Source organism: Diadema antillarum, unplaced genomic scaffold (assembly GCF_040938485.1).
Source record: "Diadema antillarum isolate AM-2024a unplaced genomic scaffold, OU_Dant_1.0 scf00000045, whole genome shotgun sequence".
In the NCBI taxonomy this organism is placed as follows: Eukaryota; Metazoa; Echinodermata; class Echinoidea; order Diadematoida; family Diadematidae; genus Diadema; species Diadema antillarum.
Window position 1 is genome coordinate 1,659,706 of NW_027270934.1, and position 19,876 is coordinate 1,679,581.

General features: G+C 40.2%; 2 protein-coding genes across 2 annotated transcripts in view; both read right to left on the minus strand.

Moving 5' to 3' along the window:
* LOC139714124 (solute carrier organic anion transporter family member 4A1-like) overlaps window positions 1–19,876 on the minus strand; it is an 87,550-nt gene that overhangs the window by 41,619 nt on the left and 26,055 nt on the right. The gene's annotated exons all lie outside the window — the stretch shown is intronic.
* LOC139714523 (uncharacterized) lies at window positions 1,648–6,059 on the minus strand. The gene is made up of 2 exons (XM_071626220.1): window positions 5,017–6,059; window positions 1,648–2,577 (listed from the first exon to the last, which is right to left on the minus strand). The coding sequence occupies exons 1-2, from the start codon at window positions 6,054–6,056 to the stop codon at window positions 1,779–1,781; spliced, it is 1,839 nt and encodes a 612-aa protein (XP_071482321.1). The 5' UTR covers window positions 6,057–6,059; the 3' UTR covers window positions 1,648–1,778.

Genomic DNA, 19,876 nt, shown 5'->3' on the forward strand with positions numbered 1-19,876 from the left:
TAACGGACCTTCAGTTCATACCGACCTTCAGATAACAATCTGAAATATAATACACAAAAACAAAGTTTTAAACTTACGTTTGAAGTGTACATGAATAGCTTCATGAAACATTACATGATTTAACACCATTTTAGCTCATTTAAAGTGTAATAACATAATCTACCAATAATCTATATCACTAATGTAATGATACATGTTATCGTTCACTTTACTCACCAATCATAAACCAAACTTATCCATATTTTATGGTTTTCTGAATTAACTGTTCTGTAATCAACTAAATCCTCAACTATTTATATTATTTATACACTTTATTAAAATCTAATTCCAATATTATCCAAAAACCTAATTCACTTTTAAACTTTCATAACTTCAACCATATTTCAACTTATTATTAAAGTTATTGTTGCCTTAATCAACACTGAAATATATTCTCAAACTTTTCTTTATATATCACTGTCTATAATAAAATACACAAAATAAACTTATTCTATTAACTCAAAATTATCAACTATAACTAATTTCTGCATTAAAACCTGAAATATAACTTCGTAAGACCATCACATAAAAGCCTAACTATTATAAACACTATACACCAGCTAACAACTTGTCAACTAATGTCAAAACTAATTCGATTACGTTAAGTTGTAATCTCGACTCGTTTTGAATGTGTGTCAATGTGTTTCTACTAAACATCCACTACTTTCACACAGAAATCATGTTACACAATCTAATGCTTGACAGTATCAGTACACTGTACTTCTCTAACAACACTTGTGAGAATATAACTCATTAACCAAAACTACCTACAGCAACAGCAAAAAGGTATAATACATCCCTACCATTCCGCTATACATCCATACTTCTAAGGCACAAGCACATACACTGTACTGCTTACGTAATGAGAGAGAAAGAGAGAGAGAGAGAGAGGGAGAGGAGAGGGAGAAGAGAGAGGAGAGAAAGAGGGGAGAGAGAGACCAGTGTGCATGGGGCATCGCTGGCTTCTTCTTTGTCTACTCCCATTTGTCTACAAAGATTTGACACATCAAATCCTGCCCTGTAAATATTCCTTACAATCTACTCATTCACTAACATGATCACACACATCATCATAAGCTATAAAACATTGTAAAGAAGTTAGTTTCTTACCAAATTCGGGCCTGTTGTTTTCCCACAAAACTTGAACAAACTTGTTAGACTGCTGTAACTTCGCAAGCTTTCACTGGAACTGTGAATACTGTCACTAAACAGCTTGCCACATCCACCCATAATACTGCATACACGTACAACACACAAAGCCCTATTGCTGTACAAAGTGAATGGTGGATTCTTAATACTTTCTCTAAAACAAGGGGGTAATTGTTCAATGTTTACACTAGCCTCCTGGGGTAGGGGTCTTATCTTTCATTGAACACATGTAGTCTGCAAATTTAGACCTGTTTAACACTTACTAGTTTTCAATCCTAGACCCATTTTGTAGGACTAAAATATAGCAAATTCTCACTGCACACTGCTGCAGTGACATGGCTCCTTTAAATGGACCCATCCATTTACCATTTCATTAACAAATAACATATTCACTTGATCCCAATTTAGGTACATGGTATCACACATAAGTGACATGTAGGTAAAATTAAACACCATACAACATACAGGAATGAATGTTTGCATTTTCGTTTCTCCTGATGCAATTGGAAACAAACCATATTCATTCAGTCAAATAGCTCAAAGGCTCCTTGATGGGGATTCGAAACTGGTCTTCTTTAGTGACAGTCTAGTTATTGTTCTGCTGGTAATAACAGTACCAACTTGTGGACAGGTCTTTCAAGTTCACTAGGGGGGCGTTGACGCTTTCCCTCATTGTCCAGCAAGCCGTCGGCCATCAGCACCTTCACCTTCCTGATCAAGCCATCCTTGCTGGGGTAGACCTCGATGACACGCGCGAGGGGCCACCTGCCACGAGCATCATCGTTCTCCTTCGCTATCACCACATCTCCAACTGCGAGTTGTCTGCTTGGGCTGACCCACTTCTGGCGGTTCTGCAGTTGCTGAAGATACTCTCTTCTCCACCGTAGCCAGAACTGATTGGTCAAATACTGTACCCTTCGCCACCACTTCCGTGCATACATATCCTCCCGCTGGAACTGTCCTGGAGGGGGTAGAACGACCTTCGGCTTCATGGTTAGAAGATGAAGCGGTGTCAGCGGCTCCGGTGGTTCATGGTCACTTAAACCGGACGTGGTCAGGGGTCTGGAATTGATGATGGCCTCTGCCTCTGTCATGAAGGTACGAAAGGCCTCATCATCTAGCTGGCTTCCTGCAGACTTCATTAGCGGCTCTAGGACACGGCGAACTGTCTGGATCTGTCGTTCCCATACACCGCCCATATGAGATGCATGTGGAACGTTCATTTTGAATGGAATCCAGTCGCATCCATTCTGCAGTAGGTACTCTTGCACCTCACTCTGGTCCATCTCAGCTAGAGCTTCCCTCAGTTCACTGCGACCTCCCACGAACATTGTACCTTGGTCAGAGCGTAGTTGTCTAACAGCTCCTCTCCTGTTCATAAAACGTCGGAGTGCATTTATGAAGGAGCTAGAAGTTAAGCTGCTCGCAGTCTCCAGGTGGACACTTCGCGAAGCCATGCAGGTGAAGATAACTCCATAGCGCTTCACTTGGCTGCGTCTTTCCTTGACCAAGAAAGGGCCAAAGTAATCGACACCACTGTATGTGAATGGAGCTGAGGGCTCGACTCGATCATCTGGGAGCTCTGCCATCTTCTGCTGCACCATTGGACCACGGCGTCTCCTACACGTCACACAGGAAGAGATGCACTGAGATACTGCTGAAGACCCTCCAATGACCCAGTATCCAGCTTGACGCAGCTCGTTATGAGTAATTCCCCGACCCATGTGGTGTGTTCTTTGATGATGGTGCAGTATGAGCAACTTGCTGATGTGACTTCTGCGGGGCAAGATGATAGGATGCCTAACATCACGTGAGATGTTGGCTCTATCGATGCGTCCTCCCACTCGGATGATCCCGTCATCGTCCAGATAGGGGTCAAGTCTGTACAAGGCGCTGGTCTTCTTCAGAGAAACATTTCTCAACCTTGCAGCTTGTCTGTCAGCAAACTGTGCCGTGTTGCTTAGTTCTTGGAGTTCTCGCATTTCCTCCGGGAAGCAGTCTTGCTGAACGCTCTTCAGTATTGCCTTCTCGGCATCTTTCAACATTGATACCGTTAATGGTAACAGTGATGGCTTGACTGCGCTGTCCTGTGCAGGAGCATTGGGCTTGACTTCCCTTCTTTGAAGACGTTTCTTCAACTGCAGGCAACGGGCAATAGCCTTACAGGTTTTTTGCCAGCTTGAAAATCTCTGGAATCTGTCGACCTCAAAGTTTTCAGGCGGGGTCTTCCTCTCTGCACCTGTAGCCATGACTGTGGCTCTCCTCACTTCAGGATCGTCCTCCTCTACTGTGGGGTTCGAACTCGTGGTCTCTTGGTTGGGGTTGAAAATTCCATTCTCCCACAGGAACTTGGGTCCCGTCAGCCAGGAACTGCCTTGGACGAGATGCTGAGCTGTGATACCTCTTGAAGCCTCATCAGCAGGATTATTGGACGTGTCTATGTAGAACCAGGAATCGGGCTCAGTAAGGTCTCGGATGAGCTGGACTCTGTTTGCCACAAAGACATGGAATCTGCGTGCTTCATTCTTCACATACCCAAGAACCACCTGACTGTCAGTCCAGAAGAATTCTACTACTGACTCATACCTCAGCTCTGACTTGAGGAATGCACTGCTCTTGGCTGACAACGTTGCTGCGGTCAGTTCCAACCTTGGAATGGTGACTTGTCTCAGTGGAGTTACTCGGGCTTTCCCAATCACAAAGGAGCAGTGTGCCTTGTCTTCCTGGTTGATAAGCCGTAGATATGAGCACTGTCCATAACCATCTTGACTGGCATCCGAGAAGTGGTGAAGTTCTACTTGCTTGATGTCTCCGAAACCACTTGGTTTATAACACCTCGTGAACTGCAAGTCATTCAGATGCTGGAGGTCATGAAGCCACTTCTCCCATTCAGGACGCAGTTCATCCGGCATGGGTGCATCCCATTCTAGATTCTGTTTGCACATCGACTGCAGGATGCGTTTGCCTTTCAGGATTACAGGACCCAGAAATCCACTTGGATCATAGATTGAACTGATGGTGGACAGCACTCCTCGTCTTGAGAAAGGGTTTTTCTTCACTTGAACTCTGAAATTGAAGGTATCATTCTCCACATTCCAAGATACTCCCAGAGCTCTTTCCAGTACAAGCTTGTCAATGTCCAGGTCCACGTCTTGAAGGCTCTTGGCACGCTCTTCTACAGGGAAACCTCTCAGAACTTCTCTGCTGTTGGATACAAATTTGTGGAGCTTGAGACCTGCTTTTGCACATATGGCTTGGCTGTTCTTCAGCACTTTGATGGCTTCTTCTGGTGTAGGTCTGGAGCTCAGCCCATCATCCACATAAAAGTCATTGCGAATGAAATCTGCTGCATCTGATCCATACTCTTCCTCACCATCATCCGCAGCTCTCATCAACCCGAAGTTGCTGCATCCTGGTGAGCTGGCTGCTCCGAACAAATGGACTTTCATCCGGTATTCCACAACCTCGTTGGTTTCATCTCCATCCTTGTACCACAGGAACCGAAGCAGATTTCTGTCTTCCTCTTTCACATAGAATTGGAGAAACATGCCTTTCACATCAGCCATGAAAGCTACGGCTTCTTTCCGGAATCTGCAGAGTACACCTAGAAGCCCATTCATGAGGTCGGGACCCTGTAGGAGATGATCGTTCAGGGACACGCCTTGGTACTTGGCAGAGCAGTCGAAGACTACTCTAATCTGGTCGGGCTTCCGCGGGTGATACACACCAGTATGAGGGACATAGTTTACTCTACCGTCTCGGACATCCAAGCAGTCAGCTGGCACTCTTTCAGCATAATTCGTCACTACATCCTCCATAAAGGTCTTGTAATCAGCCAGAAACTTTGGGTTCTTGCGGAATCTGGCGGACAGTTGTCTCCATCTCTTCAGGGCTAGGATCTTGTTGTCCGGAAAGCTGGCCTCATCTGACTTCAGGGGCAGGGGCATTTCGTAATGGCCATCACTTTTCTGCCTGATGCCGTCTTCCAGGATGGACATAAATCTAGCCTCTTGAACTGATAGTGCTGCTCCTTTCGGACTTGTCATTTGGAAGTCTTGTTCCAGGATCTTGAGAACTGTCTCAGGCGAGAACACTTCCTTCACTTTGGTGGAATGTACAAAGTGGGGATATTCTTGATTTACCTGGATCCTGTTGCATACAGCACTATCTTCAGGTTGAGAAGGAGTCTGACACACTCTGCCTACTACACCCCAGCCGAGCGACGTTCTCATGCCGTAAGGGTCATCTTCTCCACCAGCTATGACTTCTCTCGGTCTGATGGCTCTTGGGCAGTTGTTTCCTATCAACAAAGAAACTTTGATAGCTGGGTTGTATGGCATCAGTTGGTCAGCGATTGGGGCTAGATGTGACCATCTCCTCAGAACATCAGCCTTGGGTATTTGGGAACGCTTGGCTGGGACTTCTTCTCTTGTGAAGCAGGGGGGAAGCTGGATGATTTGTTTCTTGTGGAAGTCTAGGACCTCTAGACCACTGATCTTTTGACATCTCACGTGAGTGCTCTGATGCATTGTCGTCAGCATGAGATCTGTTTCCTGTCCTTGTACTTCCATTTTGTTGCACAGATCCTTAGACACAAATCCAACGTTGGACTGATCGTCAAGTATGGCATACTCAAGACACTCTCTTGATGGGTTATCAGCATGCCGGACCCACACTGGCACGATCATACAATGGTCCTTGCCATCTTGATCTGGTAGAGAGCAGACGCTTGTACACTTTGAACTTCCTGATGACTGTTCTGTCTTTTCCCGGTGAAGACAGGTCAAGTGGGCTTCGCCGCACTTCTTGCACTTGCGTTTCTTGGTACATTCTTTCACAAGGTGAGAACTACTCTCACCGCATCCCATGCACAAGTACTTCTGGAAAAAGAAGGCTTTCTTGGCATGGAAGGACTTCTTCTGAAATGATGGGCAGTCATCAAGGTGGTGGTCTCGTTTGCAACATAGGCAGGATGAGTACTCTCCCCGCTTGTTCGTTTCAGCAGATGTAGAAAAAGACCGTCCTTGAAAGGTCTTGGACTTTGATGGGACTGACTTCTGCTTGGATTCATCCGGTCTAGAATGTTCCAACTCTGGAATATTCGCTTTCTCTGCAGCGCTTCTCACAAACTCTGTGAATCTCGCGAATGTTGGATACGTGCCATACCCACACCGTTGCCATTTATCAACTTCATCTCTCCACTTGCGTTCCAGGTAGAGAGGCAGCTTCATCACTAACTTGACATTCTCTTGTGGATAGTCAAGTATACCAAGAGAGTCAACCGTCATTTTAGCAACACTGACTTGTTGCAAGAAGTCTGCAAATGACCGCAATCCACCTGGGTTCCTGTCTGATATCCTTGGCCAAGAATTGAGTTTCTTAATGAACGCTGAAGACACGATGCTGGTATTGCCATATCTGTTGGCGAGAGACTCCCTTGCCTTCAAATACGCCTCATCTGTACCCAGTAGGAGATAGTGCTCTACCACCGTCTTCGCCTCTCCAGTAACATGGTTATTCAACAGGTTAAGCTTCGTTGCCGCGTCCAGAGGTTTTGAATCAACAAAGCTTGAAAAGGCATTCCTCCACAATGGGTATCGTAGTGGGTCACCATCAAACACAGGGACATCTATCTTGGGGAGCTGACTTGCTGCAGCCACTTGTTGACTGGTAGCATTTTGTTGCATGATCATATTTGCCACATGAGTGAGGGATTCTGCAACCTTTTCCATCCCAGATGAGGTGACTGTATCCTGTGTCACAGGTTTTGCCTGACCAACTTCAGAAACTACGGGATCTGCGTTCTTAACTTCCACATCATCTACTGGCTGTGAATTGAAGAATCTCTGCACTGATTCTTCCCTGCTCTCCCGTGGTAATGAGATGTTGCTGGATCTAGACGTTTCTGTAAGATTATCATCTTCATCTGACTCGTCTAACTCAGATAATTTCTGCTCAAGCTCTTTCTTTATCCTCAATCGCTTCAATTCCATCTTGGCCTTTTGCATCTTTATGGCATGCTCATGTTCCCTCTGCAGAATCTCGATCTGATCCTCTTTGTCCATCACATCTAGTTCCGCTTGAAATGCTTTCATTAGCCTTTCACTCTTGACTGATTTTCCTTTGCTTGATACACTCCTCCTTGAAGTTAACTTTTTCTCATCTCCAATCATCATTTCCGGCAGTGATTTAGACAAGATTTCACCCTTCACGGATGAGTGATCGTGACCAGCTGAACTCTCAGCCTTACTGTCCACCTTGGACTGATCAAGTATACTGGAAACATTCGCGGCAGCCATAATGTTACTCACTGTATTAGTACTCCAATACTTGTTCTGTTGAAACTACAGATCATACAATTCAAAGGAATTCAGAACTTTCCGAATCCCATCGACGTTGGAAACTGTTCCAATTGATGACAGTGACGCGATGCTCATCGCTCGTTAGACGACAGTCCGCTTTATTTGTTGGACGACAGTCCAATTTGATTGTTATTGTGACTGCCTCCGGGACAACTCGTACCACGGAGGAGTTTCCACTGTTCATTCAAAACAACCCTCCTTAGTTGTTATTCACAAGGTCAAACACGAAGCAAGGTGACATCCGGTTACCGTGACAAATACTTGTTTATTACGCTAACACACTGATGTTTCCAATATGAAATTCCAGTCAACTCTTCAGTTATGGACTTCCAGTTACTGAGCTTCACTTTAGATAACGACCTTCGATTCATATGCACCTTCAGTTCATAACGGACCTTCAGTTCATACCGACCTTCAGATAACAATCTGAAATATAATACACAAAAACAAAGTTTTAAACTTACGTTTGAAGTGTACATGAATAGCTTCATGAAACATTACATGATTTAACACCATTTTAGCTCATTTAAAGTGTAATAACATAATCTACCAATAATCTATATCACTAATGTAATGATACATGTTATCGTTCACTTTACTCACCAATCATAAACCAAACTTATCCATATTTTATGGTTTTCTGAATTAACTGTTCTGTAATCAACTAAATCCTCAACTATTTATATTATTTATACACTTTATTAAAATCTAATTCCAATATTATCCAAAAACCTAATTCACTTTTAAACTTTCATAACTTCAACCATATTTCAACTTATTATTAAAGTTATTGTTGCCTTAATCAACACTGAAATATATTCTCAAACTTTTCTTTATATATCACTGTCTATAATAAAATACACAAAATAAACTTATTCTATTAACTCAAAATTATCAACTATAACTAATTTCTGCATTAAAACCTGAAATATAACTTCGTAAGACCATCACATAAAAGCCTAACTATTATAAACACTATACACCAGCTAACAACTTGTCAACTAATGTCAAAACTAATTCGATTACGTTAAGTTGTAATCTCGACTCGTTTTGAATGTGTGTCAATGTGTTTCTACTAAACATCCACTACTTTCACACAGAAATCATGTTACACAATCTAATGCTTGACAGTATCAGTACACTGTACTTCTCTAACAACACTTGTGAGAATATAACTCATTAACCAAAACTACCTACAGCAACAGCAAAAAGGTATAATACATCCCTACCATTCCGCTATACATCCATACTTCTAAGGCACAAGCACATACACTGTACTGCTTACGTAATGAGAGAGAAAGAGAGAGAGAGAGAGAGGGAGAGGAGAGGGAGAAGAGAGAGGAGAGAAAGAGGGGAGAGAGAGACCAGTGTGCATGGGGCATCGCTGGCTTCTTCTTTGTCTACTCCCATTTGTCTACAAAGATTTGACACATCAAATCCTGCCCTGTAAATATTCCTTACAATCTACTCATTCACTAACATGATCACACACATCATCATAAGCTATAAAACATTGTAAAGAAGTTAGTTTCTTACCAAATTCGGGCCTGTTGTTTTCCCACAAAACTTGAACAAACTTGTTAGACTGCTGTAACTTCGCAAGCTTTCACTGGAACTGTGAATACTGTCACTAAACAGCTTGCCACATCCACCCATAATACTGCATACACGTACAACACACAAAGCCCTATTGCTGTACAAAGTGAATGGTGGATTCTTAATACTTTCTCTAAAACAAGGGGGTAATTGTTCAATGTTTACACTAGCCTCCTGGGGTAGGGGTCTTATCTTTCATTGAACACATGTAGTCTGCAAATTTAGACCTGTTTAACACTTACTAGTTTTCAATCCTAGACCCATTTTGTAGGACTAAAATATAGCAAATTCTCACTGCACACTGCTGCAGTGACACATTCTATATAGGTGAACTTGTTAAGAAATCGGTATTTTAATGGCGTGCCCTCCTACATCTGAAATATGCGAGGCGCCTATGTCATCAACACTATTCAGTGTAATTTGTGTAAGATTTTCAGGGCAGTGGTTTCTCTGCTCAAGGACCACAATAAATTATTCCACAAATCTATGCATGGTGCTGTCGATTCATTTACTACATGATGTGAAATTATGAAAATCGTCTGGAATGCCCCTTTAATTTTCTACCTTGACATCTTACACACAATGCAAGTTTCATTACCACTAATTTTCGATCTCTTAAACCTTCTAAAATTAATGATCAAAACCTATATGAAGGGCCAAAAAAGCCGTGCGATATGTCAACACTGTGGTAAAATTCGTCCTACAGAAAAAAAAAAATGACTTCTTTAGAAAGCAAAAGGCTGAAACATCCGATTTCTTTCCACGCGGAGTGCCTGATATTATATAGATCAGGATAATTTCAGGGATGAATCGTCAAATGAAGACTTACCCGCGATTCAGCTTACATCTACTTCATTCATTTAGTTTGTTCAAAGCAATCATCACGGTTGAATAATCTTCGATAAATGTCTGCTAAGTAACACCAGACAAAATTTGTCTGACTGCACTATTTGTCTCAATAATCATGGTATGGCATGTGCATACACGTGAGGTCGTGCAAATAAGTGAAGGCATTTGGTTTGCCTGATAAATTCTCATTATTTGTGCTCTGAAAGTAAAAACCCCATGCGTGTCCCCTTCTCTTACTTTCCCAGAGGGAAATTCCATTGCGAGAATGAAGGTAATAAAAGATCATTAATTACAATGAATGACTCCAACTGTCACAGTATGGGCAGTTAAAGCAATTCAGATGTCCAGTATTTTGTTTGGTAACAAAGGTTGTTTATCCAAATTCCAACAAAAGATCCTCATGAACACTTTCTATTCAGCACTTTCAATCCACGCACTCACCCTTGCGTGACGAATGTTGAAGGCAGCTTCCGAAATTACTTTCAGACTTCAGCATTTGAACATCTACCTATGAATTGCTTATACACTGTACTGTGAACAGATTTTCAGCATTATTTTATAGTGATTTGTGATGAGGAATAGAATGCTTTCAAAATTGATTACTAATTACAATGAACGAGGATGATGACATAACAGTTTCACAATGACACAATCATATAAATGCATGATTATGTCTTCAAAGAATACAGCATGCGTCAATTCTACAGGTGAAGTTGTTGAGCAATGGAATGACATTGCTACACCACTGGAATGAGAGCCTGCTACGTCGTCATCCTTGTTCAGTGCAATTTGTTTTGTTTTTTTCCATAGTAATAGTAGTGACTTATCTGCTTTCAGACCACAATAAATCCACATATCTAAACATGCCACTTATCGATTTTAGGTAGGCCTACGCACGTGATGTGAAATCTACATATCTCGTATGTCCCTTTAACGCGGAATGATTTCTGTGTCACTCGATGGGTGGTGTCACATGCAAGTCTGGCTTCCAAACCTTCTGCACTTTTCAGAATATTAACGCCCTCTAACGACATAAAGAAGTAGCAGGTTTTCGGCGAAGGCAGCGACTTCGTCGCCGCGGAGAGCGCATTTTGTAAAAGGAGTACAGTCGGCAAAGGGTCAGGAAACCAGACTAAGTCACAACAGTGAAAAGTGAATTCTAATTTTTGTTTTCCTTTCTTTATATCTCGGGTAAATTTGAAGCATTATGTGCTACCAAAAGAGGGTGGCGCTTCATGCTATTTGATGGAACGAAGAACTAAGGAGAAGGGAAACATACTGCTATTGGAGCCGGAATCAGACTTCGCAGTTTTTGTTGTTAGTGAACAATAGCTTTGTTTTCTAGCATTGTCTGGATCTTTAGGGCGAGAGAAATGCTTTGAAGTTCTGAAAATTATTTCAAAACAGTACACACAATGTAAGGTTTGATTGATGAAACAGCTTTTAACAATATAGTATGTTTTTTACATTATACATCAAGCAACCATTGAAAATGAGGTGTTTGATTCAGTACTGATAGAAAGAAAAAGAAAAACACTCCTAGAAAAATGGTTGATTGTTGGACGCACTTTTCAGTCCCTCAAGTCTGATCAGCTTTTTAACAGAAAACAGAGTAACAATGGCGTGCAAGGATTTTTTAAAGGGTATCATCAATCCACGTTCAATTTAGAAAGCAACATCTGATAAGAGCAGCTTAACAATATTCGACAGAAATTAAGAAAGTTATGTGGCTACACAATTTTAAATGTTTTCACGATTGGATATACAGACGTCAGTCGCAAGCCCACATTGTTTATTGACTATTAAATGATGCAATTATGGCATGCCTTCAAAAGTTTCACGATGAAATTAATCTAAAACAAATCTTCATCTTGATATGATTTTCTCCGAAAAATGAAGTCAGGAAGAAAAAATACATCTGTTGCAACTAATTAATATATCAGAATTGGAATGACAGAGCAATGGACTTTATGGTGATTTCTCCCCCTTCCAGGAAATGGATTAAAGTTTTGTAAAAAGTAAACCGATTCCGTAATTTTGCAAATATTTTTCTTTTTTTTTTCTTTTCTTTATGTAAGAAGCATTGGGGATGTTGTGTAGAAATATGAATGAATGAAAATGAATGAATGAAAGAAAATGAATGTATATCATATAATCATATAACTGGGACCGGCGAGCATGTCTCGCGAAAAGACATGAAATCATATAAACACAGTCATGAGACATTTTACAATAACATCACGACTATCTTGTTTTTCTTTCTGCAACATATCAACGAAGAGTTCACAGAGAATGTAGGGCCACTATGATAAACGGGGAACTGCTCAAATTCAGCAGCACGAATAAAACGCAGCTGTTCTTCCTTGGGGTCCCTTAAGACTTTGGAATGACATCGCCGCTTTGCGAAAACATAAATATGAAACTTATGAATCATAATGATATCTTTCGTACAAGAAATACTTTTTTTGTTCATACTTGACACAGCCTTCACTGTTCAATTTGTTCAACTTATCTATATACACTTTAAAAATCATCTTCAAGACATCGTTTGTCTTTGTTGTGGCTCATTATCAGAAATTGCGGAACTTTGACAGCTGAGCAGATTGCTGATGATGCAATGCATGCAAATACATTTCCAGTAAACAAATAATGTATAGATTAGGCCTACCGGTATGTTCTTCACCATCGAGAAATCTACGGAAAGCAAATCACCATGCAAATAACTTGTTCATAGATTGCTTTCTTCTAACATTTTTGTTAGTTGGAAATACTGAGTTACTGGAAGGTCTGTCGCACACTGATTTACCGTTAAAAATTTCGTATTATTTTCAGGGGCTTTTTTTTTCATGGATTCACATTCACACATCATGAGAGACTCTGATGCATGGGAGACTATGCAACTCAGATTGTAAGATGGAAAATTGTTCATAATTGCCCATAAAACTTGGGGCGGATCTCCCCTTTAAAGTTATGTTATCGGGATATGAGTTCATCACCCCGTACGTACTGACCCCTGACATCGCCACGCACATAGCAATTCTCTGCGGTCCCCTCGCAGCCCCTCCAGCTCAGGGCAGCTGTCGCCAGGCATGCCCTGACGCACGGCTGTCCGAACATGATTTCTCTTTGAGTGATATAGTATATGAACTGCTTTTGTCGAATGTATTGTGCGTGAACTTATGACAAATGTGCTACCCACATTGAATGTGACTAACGTATAGTCAGATAGTGCGACGGGGCTCGCTAATTCTCATGGATCCCTAGCCAAAGAGTCCATACATACATCATGGTCTGACGAATTGTTAACTACGTGCGATCCCAACATCTGATCCTCATTTCATGCAAAGATGCATGTATAGAAAAATTGAGATTACAAAACCCCAACGATGTTCATATTTGTCTAAAAAGTCCCCTTACATTACAATTGTTTGTCAAGTCGTAACTGTCACTCTTTCTTCACAGCTGAGCAGAAGTGATAAGTACTACAATTTTATCGTTTGCTGCTGATCACTTCAGTAATTATCATCAAACCGCTGAACCATCCTTCCCTTCAGGCTACTTTTGACGCGTTTAGCAGTTTTCAGAAATCTGCTATAATCGCGGTCCGCTAAACGTGTTTAGTGAACCATCAAAGGCTACCTCGTAAAGTTTCATTGCTCAATCTACTTGCTTTTCCCCAATTGTTTGTCGATGTAAATATCAACATCCCTTACCCTCGCTTTTCTTACTGCAAGCACTCTGATCTACCCCAATATACCCTCCAGGATTGATGTTATGATTATACGTGAATAACGCGAAACTTGCCTCCTTTGAGTTTACGAGGAACGGTTTGTTTTGTTTTGTTTTTATGTGTCTCAGCCATTTCGAGACCGAATTTCATCACACAAATTTTGAATTCCCCATAGAATAATATGCTCTTTAAAATTTAATAATAATAATAATAATGATGATAAGAGCTGAATCGTTAATTCTCACCACCAAGACCAATGTATCACTTCAAACGTCCGTTAAGACGACTTCTTTACAGTTGCCAGCAGCTCTTTTAATGGGGGGGGGGGGGGGTCAAGAGTGAGCAAAGGTGCATTGTTTGGGACGCAAAGGCGACTTGTTAAGATCTTACCTTCTAAAGGTAGGATGAGTTTCAAGACGTTCTCGGCTTTACGTCAGGGAGAAAAAAAAGTGTCTCGAGAGTGGTTTCTGAATATCTCGCAAAACGTTAAAAGCTAAATCCTTACCTCGACCAGAACTGTACACACCCTTTAATTGCCCCACATACTTGGTTTCGCACCGTCTGTCGTATAGCAAGAGACAATGAGATGCTTTACTCTACGAATCATGACACTGCGATCTACAAGAATTATACAGTATATACCTCAAGAGTCCACACGAAACTGATTCTTGCAGAACATTAGCCTTTGTCAAAGACACCATGCTGTTGTTTAATAGTGCCGACAATTTCGAGTGAAAAGACCCGACCGACGCCGAGCTCGTCAAATAATTCTTGCCTCTCGCTGGAAAAGCTGGACTTTGTCTCGCTCCTCCGCTCACTTCTCTGAAATCTACTGCAGCAATAGGGTCTTTGACAAAGACTAACAGAAAACTATCAAAATTCACCAAATGGCCTCCCTTTGGACGAAAGGGATTCAGGACCAGATCACAGTTAGTCTAAAATTTCAAAAGAAAGAGAAGAGTTTTGTATAAAGTCCAACACTAAAAAATCTTATCTAAATCGGATGGAAATTAAGGAAGTTTTGAAATTACACAGTTTTCCTAATTTTTGCAAAATAGTTCTTAAACAGTTAATATGAGTATTTTAATGAGTGGGATGATGATTTCAACTTCTTACAATTTCAATGATAGGCCTACATTGTAGTGTATAATGAACTGATGAAAATTCAGATTTTACAAAAAGTGTAGATCAGTTTATTCCTCGCTGAAAAGCCTCAGAATAGTGCTGAGTAGAATATGTTAGGATTTGAGACTGCATGGGAATTTGAAAATTATTTGATGAAAATCGGGTTTCAATTATCCAAAAATAAATATGTCCTAATAAAAGGTGGGAGCAACATTGTATACAGACCACCTTGTTTTACTTTGTTCAAGGATACCTCAGCCATTTCAAAGCCAATTTTCGTCAAATCAATGTTTCAGTCTTCCCAGAATAAGTGGTTGCCAATTTTCTCACAAAAAGTTGAAACCTGAATCCCCATCTCAACCAAAACTACACCATCCCTTTAACTCTAAACCAGTTGCCTTTTTCCAGAGCAAAGCTCCATGGTGCCTTCTTGCTTTCTCGTCCTGTATAGACAAGTCCTAGTTCTTCGACATTCATGCTTTAAGGAATTCTCTAGCGTCTGACATAGATCCAACATATGCATACCGGTGTCAACCAATTCAGATGTTATACACAATGTAAATACTGTTTTCGTACATTCATAGCAAATCCCAAGGACCCTATGCTATATAAAGCATGCAGACGGTCCAATCTAATTTCAGCTCATTCTCCATTTTCTTTTGATTCTTAGCTAAATAAAATACTTTCACTCGAATCAAATAGCACATCAAACTTGCACGCTTATTTCCTTGACTTGTATAAAGAAAAGAGGTCATTGAACTTCATTACATAGGCCCTATTTTATTTCTTCTTCTTTACCAAGTTAAAGGTAATTTAGTTTAATCTGTTGACGCCATTCTCTTGGAGATTAACGTATCACTTGACTATCAAACAAACATGATCAATATTGGATTTGACAGAGCGTCTGCACCATAAATTGCCTACTCATTTTGAGGCTTACTTGGGTATATCACAGAGGAGTGAATCTCTGGGTAGGTAGGTCTATAATTATAGTGTAGGCCCTATCTACCACAATGGATCGTTATTTTGCACTGAGAAGACGTGACTGGGAATTCAGTACCCAGCACCAGTAGAAATGCTCCACTGGAGGCAAATTGTCACATCACCTTTAACCCTTTCTATGCCAGGAACTTTGTACAGTGTGTCCAATGCTGTGGGGTTTTCCTGTGACGATTGACATTCGAAACTGCACCAATTAAAATCAGATAATTGTAGAAGTGATGTGAAGATCGGGCCTCAAATAGGAGATTTATATAGAATGATGAAGTTTCCAATGTAGCCAAAAATCAGTGATATTGGTTGCACAGACAAGCTCAAATTGGCAGAGGTAATGTCACCGTGCACTTCATGACTTTGCCATTTATACTACACCCAAATATTCAATTTGTCTAACGAATGAATGAATATGAAAATCATATTCTTATTGGAAATCAAATAAGCAAAATGAATGATTGAATAATAATCTCCTTAAGTTCATCTGCTGCGCACAGAATCTTATGGGAGCAAGCTGTGGGACCTCATTTTCATATTTCTTGAGCTTCATTCGATGAGAATAAAACGGCAATATGCTAAGCCGCTGGGTTTAACCCCCCCCCCCAAAAAAAAAAAACAAACAAACAAACAAACAACAACAACAACAACAACAACAACAGCAGCAAAACAAGACAAAACAAAACAAAACAAACAAACGACCAAAAACTGCGACATTGGCACATTCTGAACATACCTATGTTACAGCGGCCCCCAAAGAAAAGAAGAAGAAGAGAGAAAAAAATACTTGGCACTGAACCCGACTGACGCACATAACTCATCGTAGTCTGCATCCGATTGTTAGCAAGGCTGAGAGAAGATTTACAGTTCGCTGCATCAAGACAAGCACATGCAGACATTACTCAAACAAACTGAACAGACGGGTAAGCACAGTGATCAAATACGACAGATACGAAAGATGTTCACAAAACACCACAGGAATTTACTCAACCTACGTTGAATAACCACCAAAGTGCGATCTTATTCTTCTTGGTCAAGTTGACTTTCAAGAATATAGCAAAATTTAAAAACGAGCTAATGATAAACACTGTCACTACCTCACAAAGCCCAAATCAGTTTACATCCAAGCATGTTAAAAAAAAAAAAGAATAACAGCGACATGGTTTGAACGATGACAAACTTATTGTCGACATCCCCTTATGATTAATTTACACCTTCCTCACCTTCGGATACACCACAATAACTTTGATTTCATGGTATAAGGTGGCATAGAGAAAATATTTTTTACAGGTGCAGATGTAATGCCGAACTCGTGAGTCGTTTTTACTTATAGTGTCGAACTCGTGGGACTTTTTTTGCTCAGTGTCGAACTCATGGGCCTTATTTGCCTAGTGTCGAGCTCATTGACTGTATGACTTATGGACTGTGTGTCTTCAATGTCGAAGTCGTGGGAAGTATGACTCGTGGGTGTCGGTCTCGTGTGGGATGACCCCGACATTAATCACTTCATCAAACTACGCGTATCAATGGACGCCACTATAACGACACTGCATGTATTTCGTGAAAAAGGCAAGATGTATGTTCAGAGCCTCACAACCTAATTCTCTATCCAATCTGGACGAAATTTCTCTACCGATTTTCTGCTTGATTTCATGCGATCGATGAAGCAAACTCGAGCATGGAGTAAACCTGCACGTTGTGTTCTTTTAGGTCTTTGGTGGCAACTAAATCACTTGTCATGCATTTGGCATTCGACCACATGGTATACCATCAATCATGAGGTAATTCTGAACTGTCCAAGCAGGCAAGCAAAAACAAAAACAAAAAACAAAATAAATAAAACATAATCGATAACCTTATAAAAAAAAACTAACGTAGTCTTGGTTCAATGACCTCGTCATACTAAATTATAGCATTATCGAGGATGCCTACAGCTTCTGCATGATGTTCCCTGTCTGGTTTCACAAGCAAAGATTTCTCTGTACCCACACAAGTGACGGTACTTGGATGCGACCCACAATGATCGACTCGACAGGCGAAATCCCATATTCGATATCCTGGTCTATCTGTACCAGCAAGAATCGAAGACAAATATTTTGTTAGAGATTGCGTTCATAGCAAAGCGATAAAAAAATCCACAAAAATATGGGACAAGTGGCTATCGCTCTGAGTTCGCCGTCAGTTCACAGGGAAATCAAATTACTGGTATAGTTTGAACTTTCTGGGGTTTCTTTTGCGACATTTTTCCTCGATATTTGTTCCCTTGCTCAATCTCTGACGTTCGGGAATGAAACATGACGTTTTCAATTATTATTATTGTTATCATTATCATTGTTATTATTATTACTATAATTATTATTATTAATATTATCATTATTATCATCATCATTATTATTTGCTTTTGCATTTAAGCCTCTGTGTGTGCGTGTTGTCTTTAAGGGGGATTCGAGATAATCTATACATTTTTTACACCATGTAGTACACAAAGAGCTACTGGCATCATGTGTAGATTTCTAGAATTTATTGTGGTTCTTGAGTACAGAAACCAATTCTCTGGAAAAAAAAAGAAAGAAGCAAACCAGAATACACTGGACAAGGATGATGACACAAGAAGCTCACAAAATATATCAGTGTATTATGCAGCAATTACATTACAATACAAGTTTACCTGTGTATAATTTATGTATGTGTTTTTTCTCTCTTTTATTCTGCTTCCTTTAGCAGCCAATCATGCATCCTTATGTGAAGCTGCAATGTCATCATCCTTGTTAATTGTGATTTGTTATGAATTTTAAAGACATTCCTTTTCCTCATATCCCAATCACTATAGATTATAAAACTCTGTACCCAGTATAACATTTTTTTAATTGATATTCGAGGCAAAAGTCTGAAAATCATCTGATGGACGTCTCCTCTAAGAAATTCTGCATACGCTCATAGTTTTGTTTCATTACTTGACATTACTTAACAATGTCTGACCATGGAAGTAGTTTGTTCAATGGCCTGACCATTGTCAGCGATGCCTAACCTGAGGATTTTAATAGATGGAAAGATCATTGCGATATTATTATGATGTTCTATACGAGATAACGACCAGAAAGTCATGCGAGTAAAAGTTATATAGTAGATAAAGAGAGAGTATGGGCAACGATGGTATAAGACTGCAAAACTAGAGTCATCAAAACTTATGATTGTCCGATTAAAAGACAGATTCCTCTAAATATAGGGCGTATTCTGTGCAGGTTGATATATATGTATGTATGTATATATATATATATATATATATATATATATATATATATATATATATATATATATATATATATATATATATATATACATATTTATATATGCTATACATACACACACACATAACATTATAGTTTAATATATTTGTAATCATACTCGGAGAACACCCAAGAGCGAGTGTTGCAGTCAATAGGAATTACGCATGAGTCGCTGCCAGAAAAGAGATCACGGCTTTGCCAGTTCCGGTATACAGAGTGGCTTTGACACAAATGATTTCATATCACATTACAGTATCTTGCTCTTGGCAAGTCCCTCTCTAATGTGTTTGAATTCCAAGAAACAAGGTAGCAGTGGAGGCACTGTAGAAAACAATAATACAAAAGACCGAGATTAAAATCTGATAAACAAAGAAATAGAATGCTTGGCAGTGAGGTGAAACGTGGTAAATTGTGGTGTCACACATCAGCTGAGGCAAACTCAGTTTATACCTTTTCCTGTTGCTTATCTCCCGGATAGCCTAATCAGCAGGAAAGACTAGCGGAGCACCTGAATTCATGATGAATAGTTACAAACATTCATTCATATAATGAGATGATAAGGTTAAATAATTTTCGCGCGGTTTCCCTCCTTCGCTGTTTGTTCCAATATGGTTATTGAATATACGGCTAATGCACGGGGCGGAAGACATTTAATCGACAGGATATGGGGTTCATTTCTCGTTTGATGTTCCCATTCAGTCACGCGATGTGGAGCAAAAGTTTTGTTAAAGAGGAAATCCACCCAAAAA